Source organism: Thalassophryne amazonica, chromosome 8 (genome assembly GCF_902500255.1).
Source record: "Thalassophryne amazonica chromosome 8, fThaAma1.1, whole genome shotgun sequence".
NCBI classification, from domain to species: Eukaryota; Metazoa; Chordata; class Actinopteri; order Batrachoidiformes; family Batrachoididae; genus Thalassophryne; species Thalassophryne amazonica.
In genome coordinates, this window is record NC_047110.1 from 41,807,588 (window position 1) to 41,823,850 (window position 16,263).

General features: G+C 42.6%; 1 protein-coding gene across 2 annotated transcripts in view; it reads left to right on the forward strand.

The window, feature by feature from the left end:
• hdac10 (histone deacetylase 10) overlaps positions 1–16,263 on the forward strand; it is a 70,089-nt gene that overhangs the window by 49,684 nt on the left and 4,142 nt on the right. Inside the window, exons 18-21 of one of the 2 annotated variants that reach the window (XR_004562167.1) lie at positions 5,032–5,220; positions 5,509–5,668; positions 7,223–7,294; positions 12,219–12,226. Coding sequence is in view for 1 of the 2 variants with exons in the window: in XM_034176059.1 (XP_034031950.1) it covers positions 5,032–5,220; positions 5,509–5,668; positions 7,223–7,248 (375 nt within the window). In the remaining variant the exon portion in view is untranslated. Of the gene's footprint in view, positions 1–5,031; positions 5,221–5,508; positions 5,669–7,222; positions 8,293–12,218; positions 12,227–16,263 lie in introns of those variants that run through there. The other variant, XM_034176059.1, reaches the window with a different exon arrangement.

A 16,263-nucleotide genomic window follows, 5' to 3' on the forward strand; every position in this document is an offset into this window, starting at 1 on the left:
TATGGCTGTTCTCACCATCCTTTACTTCAGCTTATCTGAGATTTTCTTGGCCTGCCACTTCGGGCCTTAACTAGTCAGGGTTCTCACCAGTTAACGCTGTTATAATAAAAAAAATTACACTGCATTTGGGCCGTTACATTGTTTTGGAAGGTGTGTAAAGGGAACATAATTTATGTTGATTGTGGACCACTGGTTCCTATATAGAAGCAGCGCATCCATAATTTATTCATCAGCCTGTACCAAAGCCATTTCTGCCTTTTCTGCTGATTAAAGAAAGTCTCTAAACAGGACTCTTCTTCTGCGAGAATTGCCCCTGCCCCCCCCTCCATGGATAGTTTTTATTTGTTCGTCATTAACATGCCTTTTTTGTGGTGCAGTTAATGACGTGGTTCTCTGCCTTGGACTGAAACATTTAATATCTCCCGCCTCTTTGGATCCTAAACTAAAGCTAGTGTCCTTCATGAAAATAATAATAATAACATCCTCTGCTCCGTGTCTGTGTGTGTTGCGGGATTTGCTGCGGCTCTCTGCTGAGGTGGAAAGACGTATCATTCTGCAGTCAGTAACTTCAAAGCAAATCACCATTTTAAATCAAATGACACATCTTTCCAAATGTTGTAAAACAGACAAACTACAACCTCATCTGAAAAAAAGCTGTTTTTCCCCAAAATTATAACTTAGCCCAGTGAGTCTCAGTGCTCCAGTCTGAGCACAGCCATGCAGCAGCTCTCCAGGCATGAGTATTATAGGAGAGGCCGGGACCAAAGTAACATTTTACATTTATATCCCTCTGAAACACGGTTGTCTGCATTTTGAGGGCCAAATTTTGTTAAGTAAAGCCGTTTGTGGTTTTGTTTTGTTTTTTAAATCTTTGTTACAGCCTTACTTTAAAGCCAAAAGAAAGAGGCATCACACCAAAACATGGAAGAGTGTAGAAATGTGTGTCACTGCACAGGAGCTAATTTATACCCCGCAGTTCACTATAGAAAATTCTTACAAATGTTTTTTTTTTAACTTCAAGATTAATTTCTGATTACATTTTGAAGTTTAAAAAAAACACCAAAGAAGGCCCTTTATAAGCCCATAAAGCAAAAGCTTCAGCAGGGTCAAAGCCTAAGCAGTCCCCAAAGCCCCGGCTTCTTAAGGTGATTTTTCCATACATTACGCTGAGAAAAAATCCTGCTGAGAACCCTGCTAGTACTGTGCCTGCGGTCTTCCATTTCCTCACTGTGTTCCTCACAGTGGAAACTGACAGCTGAAATCTCTGAGATAGCTTTTTGTATCCTTCCCCTAAACCATGATGTTGAACAATCTTTGTTTTCAGGTCATTTGAGAGTTGTTTAGAGGCCCCCATGTTGCCACTCATTAGAAGAGATGCAAAGAGGGAAAACATTTGCAAATGGCCATCTTAAATACCCTTTCTCATGATTGGATTCACCTGTGTAAGGAGGTCAAGGGTCAATGAGCTTACCAAACCAATTTTGTGTTCCAATAATTAGTGCTAAATGTATTCAAATCAATAAAATGACAAGGGTGCCCAAATTTATGCACCTGCCTCATTTAGTTTAAATAATTATTGCACACTTTCTGTAAATACTAGTAACTTCATTTCACTTCTCAAATATCAGTGTGTTCATCTGTTATATGATATATTTAACTGAAATTTCTGATCCAGAGAACCAATGATTTATAAAGGAAAATCATGAAAATTATCAAACTTTTGCCAAACTTTTGCAATACCCAAACTTTTGCATACAACTGTATATCGACACTAAAATTATGGACAGAACATTTCTGAGTATTTTCATTTCATAATGGCAGCCATCTTCACAGCCATTTTGGATTTATGTGTCTCCACTCTATTTTTTCTTTCAGAATTTTTAAATCCCCTTGTTTGCATATGTCACTTTATACAACATACAGTGCATCTGGAAAGTATTCACAGTCCTTCACTTTTTCCACATTTTTGTTATGTTACAGCCTTATTCCAAAATGGATTGAATTAATTTTTTCCTCAAAATTCTACACACAATACCCCATAATGACAATGTGAAAAAGTTTTTTTTTTTTTAGATTTCTGCTAATTTATTAAAAATAATAAAAACAAAATAGGTAATCACATGTACAACCGCAATTCCAGTGAAGTTGGGATGTTGTGTAAAATGTAAATAAAAACAGAATACAATGATTTGCAAATCCTCTTCAACCTATATGCAATTGGATACACCACAAAGACAAGATATTTAATGTTCTACAGCTTAATTAGAGTCCACCTGGGGTAAATTCAGTTAATTGGACATGATTTGGAAAGGCACACACCTGTCTACATATAAGATCCCACAACCGCATGTCAGAGCACAAACCAAGCAAGAAGTCAAAGGAATTGTCTGTAGCCCTCTGAGACAGGATTGTCTCAAGGCACAAATCTTGCAAAGGGTACAGAAATATTTCTGCTGCTTTAAAGGTCCCAGTGAGCAGAGTGGCCTCCATCATCCATAAATGGAAGACGTTCGGATCCAACAGGGCTCTTCCTTGAGCTGGCCGCCCGTCTAAAATGAGCAACCGAGGGAGAAGGGCCTAACCTGCACTTTATAAACCAGAGTCATATCCCTGACTATGTTTAGTCGGGGATATGACTCTGACCAAGAACCCAGTGGTCACTCTGTCAGAGCTCAAGCATTCCTCTGGGGAGAGAGGAGAACCTTCCAGAATGACAACCATATCTGCAGCAATTCACCCCTCAGGCCTGTATGGTAGAGTGGCCAGACGGAAGCTACTCCTTATTAAAAGGTACATGGCGACCTGCCTGGAGTTTGCCAAAAGGCACCTGAAGGACGCTCAGATCACGACAAAAAAATTCTCTGGTCTGATGAGACAACGATTGAACTTTTTGGTGTGAATGCCGAGCATCATGTTTGGAGAAAACCAGGCACCATCCCTACAGTGAAACATGGTGGTGGCAGCTGGGGATTTTTTTTCAGCATCAGGAACCGACAATCTTACTACCATCCCCAATGACAACCATCAGCGTCAACCCACCAGCACCTCCTCTCCAATACGCCTCTCTCCATTCATGAGAGAGATGTCAACAGGCTCTTCAAGACAAAACCCACGCAACACAACTGGACCTAACTGTGTCCTCCCATCCATATTGAGGAACTGCAAACCAACTGTCCCTGGTGTTCACAGAACACCACACTGGAGACATGCCAGGTGCCCAGCATGCTTTCAAGGTCTCCACCATCATCCCCATTCCCTAATAACAAACAAAACTTCAGGATTTAATCGCTACAGACCCATCGCCCTGACTTTCTGTAGTGATGAAGACCTTCAAGCGCCTTGTCCTCACCTCAAGGCTGTCTCTGACCCTCACCTGGATCCCCTGCAGTTCGCCTACAGAGCCAACAGCTCGGTAGACGACAACAACACGGCCCTCCACCTCATCCTCCAGTATCTGGGCTCACCAGGAACATACTGCAGGATTCTGTTTGTGGACTTCTGCTTTGCTTTCAGTATGATCATCCTGGCCTGACGCCAGGATAATCTCTCTCAGCTTGGCATGCCCGACTCTACCTGCACGTGGATCACTGACTTCCTGTCCAACAGGAAGCAGCATGTGAAGCTGGGAGGGCACGTCTCCAGCACATGGTCCATCAGTACTAGATCCCCCAAGGCTGTGTTCTTTTCCCTCTAATCTTCTCCCTGTACACCAACAGCTGCACTTCCAGCCACCAGTCTTTAAAGCTCCTGAAATTTGCGGACGATACAACCCTCATCAGACTCATCTCTGATGGGGACTAGTCTGTCTACACACGGGAGATCGATCACCTGGTGTTCTCTTGCAAACAGAACAATCTGGAGATTGATGGTTGTTGGTCCTTCAGAAAGAACCCAGTCCTGGCCAACCTCATCACCTTGTGTGACTCCCCAGTCGCCATTGTGGCGACTGCACTGAAAAGGTACTGTACATCTGCATGCCTTTGCAGAGCCCCATCCCACTATGTTATATTTATTTGACAGGGAACATAGTTTTGCCTGTCTATTTGTCTCCTTTACTTCTTACAGAAGTATTTTTTTCTTTTCTTTTTATTGTTGTTTATGCACCAACTACTTCTAATAATAGCATTTTTTTTTCCTCTTTTCTTTTTATTGTTGTTTATGCACCAATAACACCAGATCAAATTCCTTGTATGTGAGAACTTACTTGGCAATCAGTACGATTCTGATTTAGGAAACTAGTCAGGATTGTGTCAGACTGGTGCGACGGTTCATCTTTCATCAGGACAATGACCCTAAGCACACAGCCAAGATATCAAAGGAGTGGCTTCAGGACAACTCTGTGAATGTCCTTGAGTGGCCCAGCCAGAGCCCAGACCTGAATCTGATTGAACATCTCTGGAGAGATCTGAAAATGGCTGTACACCGACACTCCCCATCCAACCTGATGGAGCTCGAGAGGTGCTGCAAAGACGAATGGGCAAAACTGCCCGAACATAGGTGCACCAATTCTGTGGCATTATATTCAAGAATGCTTGAGGCTGTAAAGGCTGCCAAAGGTGCATCAACAAAGTATTGGGGAAAGGGTTGAAATACTTATGTACGTGTGATGCATGTGTTTTGTTTAGTTTTTTTTTAAATAAATATGCACAAATTTCAAAAAAAACTTTTTTTTCATGTTGTCATTATGGGGTATTGTGAGCAGAATTTTGAGACAAAAAAAAATTGTTTTATCCATTTGGAATAAGGCTGTAACATAACAAAATGTGGAAAAAGTGAAGCACCGTGAATACTTCCCGGATGCACTGTAAGGCATAGCTGACTCACACCATTAAGGTTATATTTTTAAAATATTGCAGAAAAGATTTGGTGCTGCCCTTTGATTTAAGGGGTCAACACACAAAAGAACCATTAGACAAACAATAACAGTGGCAGTGACCAATGAGAACAAAACGGTGTGTGCAACAACAAAAAGCAGGCTGCACCAAAAACAGCCTAATGCATAATGTTGGTGATGTGTATATATTCCCACAGGGTTTCAGCGATGTGGCGGGGTTCATACACACAGTACTGAGCATCATCCTGCCTCTTGGTTATGAGTACAACCCCAGCTTGGTTCTTTTGGCTCAGACACCAGGTTGTGATATTTGTGACAGCTTGTGGCTCCAACTATGTGGTCTGCTGCATGGCCTGGCACAAGGACACACATTGGTGCTGATGCAGGTGAGAAGGCTGAAGTAGCATCATAAAATACAAAACTCACTGTTTATGTACACTATTTATTATGAACTGGAGTTGCGTCAGGAAGGGCATCCGGCGTAAAACTTGTGCCAAATACCAATGCAGATCTCGCTGTATCCACTGTGGCGACCTCAAACACACAAGAACAGCCGAAAGGACAACAACGGCATTTATTGTGAATGTATAACTATGTTCCTGGCTTTATTTTTGAGAGAATTTAGTAGCAGGATGGCCTTCTTGAGCATCAGATTCTATTTATTCATTTTGCAGGAAGATGAGAAAGCATGTGTTGGACCTACAGCCTCCTCTCTTCTGGGGAGCCCTGCACCCTCTCTGGGGCAGCTTCATGCTCCTGAACCAGAGGATGTGAAGACTCTGGAGAGACTTAGACTCCGGCTTCAGGCTGACTGGAAGCTACTGCAGAATACAGGTGAATGCAAAATAACTCCATCCAGTGTTTGTTTATAAAATATATAACATCGTCAGAGCTTTTAAGGTCACAGAGAAATCAGACATACAGTCAGGTCTACAAGTATTTACACAGTGACAGAATTTTTAGTCCTTTAGATGAAAGTTGTTAACCCCCAAAATGTGAATCAGCTGCAAATCGTGAATTATTTGCAAGCTGTTAATTGCAAAATGTGAATGTTGAAAAACTATCTCCCAAAATGTGAATGTGGGTCTCACAAAAGGTGAATGCAGGTCTTGCAAAACATGAAGAAAAAAAAAAAAAATTTGGTTTAAGCAAAAATGATTTATTTATTTTTGGTGGGGGCCACAACAGCTGCTGAGGTATGGAGGTGCGTTTCATTTAAAGCGTCTAGATCAACATTAGCTTTGGTTTCGTTTAGTTGCTCTTTCGTCCCTTTGCGCTCTTGATTTGCAGGCTATTCTGTGATAAAGCTCGTTTGTCCACCTTTTCTCAATGAACTGTGATATTTTTTTATTTTTATTTTTATTTTTTTTACTTTTTCCCTTCGTTCAGGGATCGGCGTATGCCGTGTGACCGGGTCATAAGGCACCTGTGCAATAATCATGCTGTCTAATCAGCATCTTGATATGCCACACCTGTGAGGTGAGATGGATTTTCCCTGCAAAAGAGAAGTTCTCACTAACACAGATTTAGACAGATTTGTGAACAATATTTGAGTGAAATAGGTCCTTTGTGTATATAGAAAATGTTTTAAATCTTTGAGTTCAGCTCATGAAAAATGGGAGCAAAACCAAAAGTGTGCATTTATATTTTGTTCAGTGTTAATTGGTGACCCACTAAATATCTGACATATTGAAGAAACACACTCATCTTCAACTGCTAAGTCCAATTAAGGGTTGCGGAGGGCTGGAGCCTATCCCAGCAGTCATAGAGCGTGAGGCGGGGTACACCCAGGACAGGACGCCAGTCTGTTACAGGGCCACATATAGACAAACACATTCACACCCGTACACACCTAAGGGCAATTTAAAGTTTCCAATCAACCTAACCTGCGCGTCTTTGGATGTGGGAGCAAGTGGGAACAGCACCAGGAGGGAACCCACGCAAACACTGGGAGAACACACAAACTCCACACAGAAAGGCCACAGGTGGGAATCAAACCCATGACCTTCTCGCTGTGACCCATGACCTTCTTCAAGGCAGCCACTGTGCTGCCTTGAAGAAATACTTTATATGGAAATAAAGTTCACATTCTGACTGTCTAAGGCACATATTTTTTGGTAAATTGAAATGTGTAGTTATCAAAACAGATTGAAATATTTTTAGCTGAGGTGTATGTAAACATATACTTGCAACTGTATGTGATTTTTATCTTTTTTTTAAATGTTGTCTACTCAGTGTTTATGTACTATTTTGGGTATATATTTTAAAATGTGTTTTTTTAAGATGAGTGTTGACCTAGATTAGGCTGCAGAAATTGTGAATATAACATCACTTATTTAATAATTAAAACTCTTCTGACATAAAGTTTACTTTTTTCCTCCTTCATAGCACAAGAAAGTGGAGGAGACAACTGAATATGTTCCTGTTAGAGGGGTCAGCAGAATAACCCTCTTATTGGTTTATCAGATGTTTATCAGAAATTTTGGCATGGTAAATTACAAGTGAAGCAAATGAGACTATTGAAACAATCTTAAGAATCAGTTCTGTTTGTATTTATTTCTGTTTGTATTCTTTGGGAAATGTTAATTTATGTCACACCATTACAATCTATCTCTACACCAACCACCTATAACATTGTGACCGCTGACAAGTGAAAAGAATAGCATTGATTGTCTCATTACAGTGGCACCTGTCAGTGGATGGGATACATTCAGCAGCAGGCTAATGTGTTGGAAGCAGGAAAAATGAGGATGCATCGAGAATTGAGTAATTTTGACAAGTATCAAGTTGTGATGGGTAGATGACTGGGACAGAGCATTTTCAAAAAGCAGCTCTTTTGTGTCATTCCTGGTCTGTAGTGGTATTGACCATAAGTGGTCCAATCAAGGTAAAACTGGTGAATCTGCATCATGGTCATGGGCAGCCAAGGTTCAGTGGTGCCTGTAAAGAGCGAATGCTGGCCCATGTTGACCGATCCGACAGAAAAGCTCTTATAGCTCAGATTGCTGAGAAAATTAATGTTGGCACAGATGGAATGATCTAGTGAAGCCCATACCTTGATGGGTTGAGGTTGATTTGGTGGCAAAAGAAGGACCCAGATACCATTAAGTAGGTGGTCACAATGCTACGGCTGATCGGTGTGTAATGTTACAATTACCATTTTGATCAATAACTCACTGCTGTCTGAGGGTGTTAATTGAATGGATATTCTGACAGACTAGTTTGGTTGCTAGCTGCAATATTTTTATTTTGTTTGTGTAACAAAGTTCTCACACCTTGTTTTTACTGATGTTAATTGTTTTAATTTGTTTTATTGTGGTGGCCAGACTGGGTGGACACACCCCTGAATGTGGTTTGCTAATGTTGGACCTTGCTCTTGTGAAGTGTCTTGGGGTGATGTGTATGTATGTGTGTGTGTGTGTGTGTGTGTGATTTGGTGTTGCATGAATAAAGCTGAATTTAATTGAACTGACTCAACTTCCCCTCCTAATGTAGCTTAAATCTAAAAAAAAAACAAAAAAAACTGAATTTGTGTTCATCTTTTGTGTGACTGTTCATGTGTTATACTAACTGTGGTTTGTGCTGCTACGTGGCATCTTGGTCCATCATGTTCACTCCCTTCAGTAGTCTCTTGCAATGTCACAGATCCTATTAAAACTAATTGCTTTTAGTCATTGCTGTATTAGTTGGTACTGCCAGGAATTTAAGAATTTGAGCTAATGTTGGTAATGTTCGGCTGCTCCAGTTTTGGTCAGAGTCGCCACAATGGATGCATTCAGATTCACATTGATATTTGGCACAACTTCTATACCAGATGCCCTTCCTGATGCAACTCCAGCTTTACCTGAAGAAGCACATACAGCCCCTGGTGTTCCGAAGAGGTCCAAGTACTAATCAGGACCCACACTGCTTAGCATCTGAGATCTGACAAGATCAGGCTTACAGAGAGCAGACTGGCTGCTAATAACACCTTGAAATAAAAGTATAGATAAGTTGTGCTTACTTTCATGTACACCGGACTGCCAGTAAACATACAATTGAGTAATTTAGTGCCTCTAAAATCTTCATTTGTCCTCGTAGTACCCCGTACACAAACTGCACCATGCTGTTGTTGCTAAATTTTGAACTTCTTGAAATTAGCGTCACGCTCAGAGATGAGCTTCGTTAGCCAAATATTCTGCCTCTAAGAGCCTCTCAGAGCCACTATTCTCCCACGATTGTTGAACAACTGGACTCGTACCAAAGAAAAAACATGCTACGTGGCTCATTATTCATCCTTCATTATTCGGTGGGACCAGAGCTTAAGGGGCCCCACGTGGAGAAAACTGGAGGAGCACCATGCAGGGAGTAACGTCAGACAAATCTGGAGAGGTCTGAAAACCATCTCAGGCCACTCTAAAGATAGTGGGAGGGGCTCAGTATCTGGAGACCAGGACTGGGCAAATGAGCTGTATCAGTTTTTTAACAGGTTTGACAGTGACACTTCTCCTTCGCCCCTTCCACCAGAGCACAGATTTGACTACTCTGCTTCACCATTTCCCTCTATTAGCAACACCCCTGACACCCCAATGTCAATAGCAAATTCCTCACATTGTGCTACCCCTACCCTCCACTCGCTGCCGCGTTGACCCGCATACTTCACCAGTGACCTCACTCAATTCAATTTCAGTTTATTTAGTTTTATATAGTGCAAAATCACAACAAAGCTGCCTTAAAGGACATCTCACACTGAAATTGTAACAATAAAGATTTAGGCTGTTAGTGACCATCTGATGATCCACCGCGATTACTTTGTGCACTTCCATGACCGGTTTCAAAGTATACGGCATTCGCAACAAACGACTACGGGGACTTCCAAAAAGTACTTCTGAGTTTCCAACAGCGTTGACGTGACTGTTAGAAGCATTCCCTGCCCACGCCTGAATGGAATGTAGCTGCTAACATTAAGAACTGAGGCACAGATTAATTCCAAAGTTTACATAAGTGTGCTGTCGTGTTATGATTAGGGCTGCCACGGCTAGTTGACTAGTCATGACTACATCAACTATTAAAACCATCAACAACTAATTTAGTAGTCGACGAGTCATTTGCTTTGAACCTTGAACCAATGAAGCAGTGCTTCGATCCACTGCTTTGTTGGAGCTTTGCTTCGCTCCTCTTCAGAAGCGGCATCTCCGCTTCTTATCCTCTCTGAGCCATTAAAATATGTCAATCGTGAGTCACTTTTGTGCGGATTAAAGTGACTAACAGGGACTCCTGTCTTGTTGCTAGAAAGAAACGAGAGTAGCACACAGAAAATTCACAGGAAGTATTGATAAGGGAATCGATAAGGAATTGGATTGATAAGCGGAATCGAGAATAGTATTGATAAAATGCGATAAGCTGTAATTTATGTATGATCCGACTAGTCGACTAATCGCAAAGATAATCGTTGACTAGTCGACTGTCAAAATAGTCATTTATGGCAGCTCTAGTTATGATGACTCGTTTTTAAGTGAAAACTGTTAATTTTTATGCAGTCACGGTAAAAGCAGCAGCCCTGAGAAGGTTTAGTGCACCTGCATGGCCATTAGTCATAAAGTAAAATTGTCTAGTCTCAAAGTAAAATAAAAATTTTACTTTCATTGAAAGCTCAATTGAAGGGAACACAAAGCAAAAAATGAAAAAAATTAACATGCCACTCACCGTGTTGTTAAGATTTCCAAATAAAAATTCCACAACATTAAAGAAGCCCCGCGCACAATCGCCATCCAAGGGAAGGGTCCACTAGTCCTCACTTGGCTTGTCTGCCACAGATCATTTACAAGTTCAACTAGTCCTCAGGTATGGATAGCTGGCTAGAGAATAATTTCCAGGTCCACTTGCCTTCAGGTTCTAATCACGCACGTGCATAAAATCCAATGCAGCTCTGCCTTCAGCTGAAATTCTGTTATGATTGTGGCATGTTATATAGAGTCCATTATCTTCTGAAAATAGTGTCTTCTGAGTTTTTACAATATGAGACATACGAGGGCTGTCAATAAAGTAACGGTCCTTTTTATTTTTTTCAAAAACTATATGGATTTCATTCATATGTTTTTGCGTCAGACATGCTTGAACCCTCGTGCGCATGTGTGAGTTTTTCCACGCCTGTCGGTGACATCATTCGCCTGTGAGCACTCCTTGTGGGAGGAGTCGTCCAGCCCCTCGTCGGAATTCCTTTGTCTGAGAAGTTGCTGAGAGACTGGCGCTTTGTTTGATCAAAATTTTTTCTAAACCTGTGAGACACATCGAAGTGGACACGGTTCGAAAAATTAAGCTGGTTTTCAGTGAAAATTTTAACGGCTGATGAGAGATTTTGAGGTGATTCTGTCGCTTTAAGGACTTCCCACGGTGCAAGACGTCGCTCAGCGCTCTCAGCCGCCGTCGTCAGCCTGTTCAAGCTGAAAACCTCCACATTTCAGGTTCTATTGATCCAGGACGTCGTGAGAGAACAGAGAAGTTTCAGAAGAAGTCGGTTTCAGCATTTTATCCGGATATTCCACTGTTAAAGGAGATTTTTTTAATGAAAGACGTGCGGACGGGTCCGCGCGTCGGGACGCAGCCGCCGCGACGCTCCGCCACAGGAAAAACACCTCTGTTGAAAGCCTTAAGGACAAGTTGGAACATGTCCTGCCTGTTAAACAATTTCTCATATACTCACTCCACTGAAAGCCATCAAAAGCCGCCTGGATTTTAAAAATGGTTAACACGGAGGTGTTTTTCCTGTGCCACCGCACCGCGTCGGCTGCGTCCCGACGCGCGGATCCGTCCGCACGTCTTTCATTAAAAAAATCTCCTTTAACAGTGGAATATCCGGATAAAATGCTGAAACCGACTTCTTCTGAAACTTCTCTGTTCTCTCACGACGTCCTGGATCAATAGAGCCTGAAATGTGGAGGTTTTCAGCTTGAACAGGCTGACGACGGCGGCTGAGAGCGCTGCACGACGTCTCGCACCGTGGGAAGTCCTTAAAGCGACAGAATCACCTCAAAATCTGTCATCAGCCGTTAAAATTTTCACTGAAAACCAGCTTAATTTTTCGAACCGTGTCCACTTCGATGTGTCTCACAGGTTTAGAAAAAATTTTGATCAAACAACGCGCCAGTCTCTAAGCAACTTCTCAGACAAAGGAATTCCGACGAGGGGCTGGACGACTCCTCCCACAAGGAGTGCTCACAGGCGAATGACGTCACCGACAGGCGTGGAAAAACACACGCATGCGCACGAGGGTTCAAGCATGTCTGACGTAAAAACATGAATGAAATCCATATAGTTTTTGAATAAAATAAAAAGGACCGTTACTTTATTGACAGCCCTCGTACATCTGCGTGTCCAGACAGTCTGAAAAACAGCATGGTGGAGACAGTCCACGTCCATGTTCACAGCAGCATTAAACCAGTATCCTAATTATGAGCGATGTGCATGGAGAGACTTATAATCATGAATACTTTGATGTGTTGCTAACTGGGACATTAAAAAACGTGCAAAATGTCCTTCAAGGAGCTTCACACAGGTAAGGTCGAACCCAGCCAGTCCTTCGAGCAAGCACACAGGTGACAGTAGTAAGGAACAACTCCCTCTGGTGACACTGAAGAAGAAACTTCAAGCAGACCAACAGGGATGAAAATCATCCACAGATTGTCGGATTTCTGACTTTTTCTGGATTTCTGGGCCATTTCTGAGATAAGTGTGAATCCACTGAGAAAAATTGGGTGTAGGGGTGGAGGTGCAGCAGAGCCAGCCGTGCTTGTTAAACTTTTCCTCACATGCACGGAAGCGCATTGCTGAAACTGCAAGTTAAAACGCGAGATGTCATTGGTTACTTTTTGTACAACAGCAAACTTTTTTTTTTTTTTAGTAATTACAAAAACTTAATTGCAAATACAATTAATGTTAAAACCTGGATGAAAAACCTTTGCCCTATTCGTGTGGGATTAGTCATATGGAGCAATGCAGTTTACCACAGGATCTCTAATATTTATGGCAGATCACATGGTTTCAGAGACTGGTCATAGTGCGTGTAAACAGATTGATACAGAAATTATACGTGGATAGCATCCAAGTGCAAATGTTAAATCCCTGCTGCTACTGGGTTGTCCTCCAGATGCCGTCACATAAACAATGGGAAACTTTCACTTTTTTGATGTTTTTATTTTTCTGCAGACATGATGGAAAATAAACAAGTGTTTATTTGCACAGGATTAACATAACCTGAGATCATTTCTACAGACTGTTTTTATTCATTTCCTGTACCGCTTACTCCAAGCAGTATTTGGACAAGATGCAGGTGACACCTTGGACAGGCCGTCAGTCCATCACTGGGCCACTTACAGACAGACACATTCACTCACAGCTATGGTCAAATTTCTCATACTAAGAGAAATAAAATTCTCTGGTCTGATGAGACAAAGATTGATCTCTTGCGTGAATGCCAAGTGTCATGTTTGGAGGAAACCAGGCACCATCCCTACAGTGAAACGTGGTGGCAGCATCATGCTGTGGGGATGTTTTTCAGTGGCAGCAACTGGGAGACTAGTCAGGATTGAGGGAAACATGAATGCAGCAATGTACAGAGACATCCTGGATGAAAACCTGCTCCAGAGTGCTCTTGACCTCAGACTGGCGTGACGGTTCATCTTTCAGCAGGACAGTTGCAGCAGTGGTGAAATCTGGTTTTTATCATTTGAGGTATTTGGCAACAGTGAAACCTTTTCTTTCCAGGCAACATTAAGAGTTGGTTATTCATGCTTTTGTGTCATCTCGTCTGAATTACTGCAATTCGTTGTATGTGGGAGTAAATTAGGCACTTCTCTCCCAACTGCAGTTGGTACAGAATACTGCAGCCCAGCTTTTGATGGAGGCTCATAAGAGGGAGCATATGACTCCTGTCCTGGCCACACTTCACTGGTTGCCAGTTCATTTTAGGGTTCATTTTAAAATTCTGTTTGTTTTTAAGTCCCTCTGTGGTCTAGCTCCATTGTTCCTCTCTGGGCTTCTTTAGCCTTATGTACGTAGTCAGTCTCTCAGGTCAGCTGACCAGCTGCTCCTGCAAGTGACTAGGTCGAAGAGAAAGCTCAGGGGGGACAGGGCTTTTTCTGTTATTGCTCCCACACTGTGGTACAGTGACCCTAAGCACACAGCCAAGATGTCAAAGGAGTGGCTTCAGGACAACTCTGTGAATGTCCTTGAGTGACCCAGCAAGAGCCCAGACCTGAATCAGATTGAACATCTCTGGAGAGATCTGCAACTGGTTGGGCACCAACACTCCCCATCCAGCCTGATGGAACTTGAGAGGTGCTGCAAAGAGGAACAGGCAAAACTGGCCAAAGATAGGTGCACCAAGCTTGTGATGACATCGTATTCAAGAAGACTTGAGACTTTTAATTGCTGCCAAAGGTGCATCAACAAAGTATTGAGCAAAATGTGTAAATTCTTATGTACATGTGATTTCTTACGTTTCTTTGTTTTTTAATAAACTTGGAAAAAAAAAGAAATCATTTGGCACATCCCTTAACGACAGGTGCGTAAGAGAAGGCACAAAGGCTACTAAACAAGAAAACAAAAAACTCGCACACTGCCTCACTTGCATCACAAAGGTGAATGTAATCAAGCAATGTTTCGGCCAAAGGCCATCATCAGGCAAATCATTTCCATGAATGAAAAGCCATTTTAAATAGGGTGTGGCTGATTACGTCACAGGATGTTGTCATAGAAAAAAACATAACCTTTTTAATATACACATCCATAAAACTCATACAATAATGTATACAAAATAGATATACCTATATACCACAATGAAATGTATTACATACCTTAAAGACATGGATATATAAGACAGCTCAATATACATACACATATATATATATACACACACACATATATATATATATATACACATACACACTTGTCAAGAGACCTGCCTCAATAAATAAACTAGACAGAGGAAATAGAGCATGTACCATAGGACTATAATAGAAAAATGTCCATCCATCCATTTTCTTCCGCTTTATCCGGAGTCGGGTCGCGGGGGCAGCAGCTCAAGCAAAGCCGCCCAGACCTCCCGATCTACACACACCTCCTCCAGCTCCTCTGGGGGAACCCCAAGGCGTTCCCAAGCCAGCCGAGAGATGTAGTCCCTCCAGCTTGTCCTGGGTCTTCCCCGGGGCCTCCTCCCAGTGGGTCGTGCCCGGATTTAGAATCAGTTCATCATTAAGTCCCTTAGGTGCCAAAGTTTGTAATGTTTCAATCCAGTAGGCCTCTCTTTTTTTCAAACGTTTATCATGGTCTCCCCCTCTAAAGGGAGGAGGGACCTGTTCAATGCCACAGTGTTTTGACCAACGCTGCATAATGGTTTCCTTGTCCGTCAGAAGGGTGGAGCCGTCTGAGGAGCGCAGGGGTGCTTGCACTTGATGTGCTGGCCCATGGATGGTCTTAAGGGCTTCATAAAAGGAGCGCATGTCTCCGGCATCGGCATGTTGTTGTGTCTTCTCCGCAAAAGCTAGCCACCAGTCGTTCTGCAGTATGCGGAGTTTGCTTTGCAGTGTGGAGCAGGCATTTCTGTAAGCTGTCTTGGCAGAGTGATCATCAGGTTTAGCTAAAAAAGTCTTGTGGCATGCACGTTTCTTTTCTAGTAGTTCCTGGATCTGTGCATCAGACTCATCAAACCAGTCTTTATTTTTCCTGGCTGAGAAGCCCACTACTTCTGCTGCCGTCTCCTGAAGGATGGTCTTTAATCTCATCCACTGTCGTTCAGGGTCGTCAGGCAGGCCTTCTTCTCCACCCAGTCTCTCCTCTAGTTTGGCCTGGAACTCCATTTTTGTGTCTATGTCTTGCAGCTTGTGGACTTGTAGCTTCTTAAACTGTGGGCCTTTCTTCTTAGGAGGGGGCTTGAAAGTGAAAGCAATCTTGGAACTGACCAAGCGATGATCCGTATAGCAATTCGCGCTAGGCATCACCCTGGTAGGTAGTACGTCTCTTCTATCACGCTGTCGCGTCAGAACGTAGTCCAGAAGGTGCCAGTGTTTGGAGCGTGGGTGTCTCCAGGTTGCTTTGAATCTCTTTCTGTTGGAACAGGCTGTTGGTGATTGTCAAGTCATGTGCAGAGCAGAACTCCAGCAGCAGGCGGCCATTGTCGTTACAGTTGCCTATGCCGTGTTTCCCTAGCACGTCCTTCCATACATCAGAGTCGCGGCCCACTCTGGTGTTGAAATCTCCCATTATGAGGAGCTTGTCCTGGGTGTCGACGCGCTGTAGAAGGTTGTGCAGATCGCTATAGAAAGCCTCCTTAACTCCGATGTCGGCCTGCATGGTTGGGGCATACACACTAACAATAGTGGCAAAATCCTTGTTGTTGATGGGGAGCCGGAGTGACATGAGTCGGTCAGAATGTCCAACTGGCAAACTGTGTA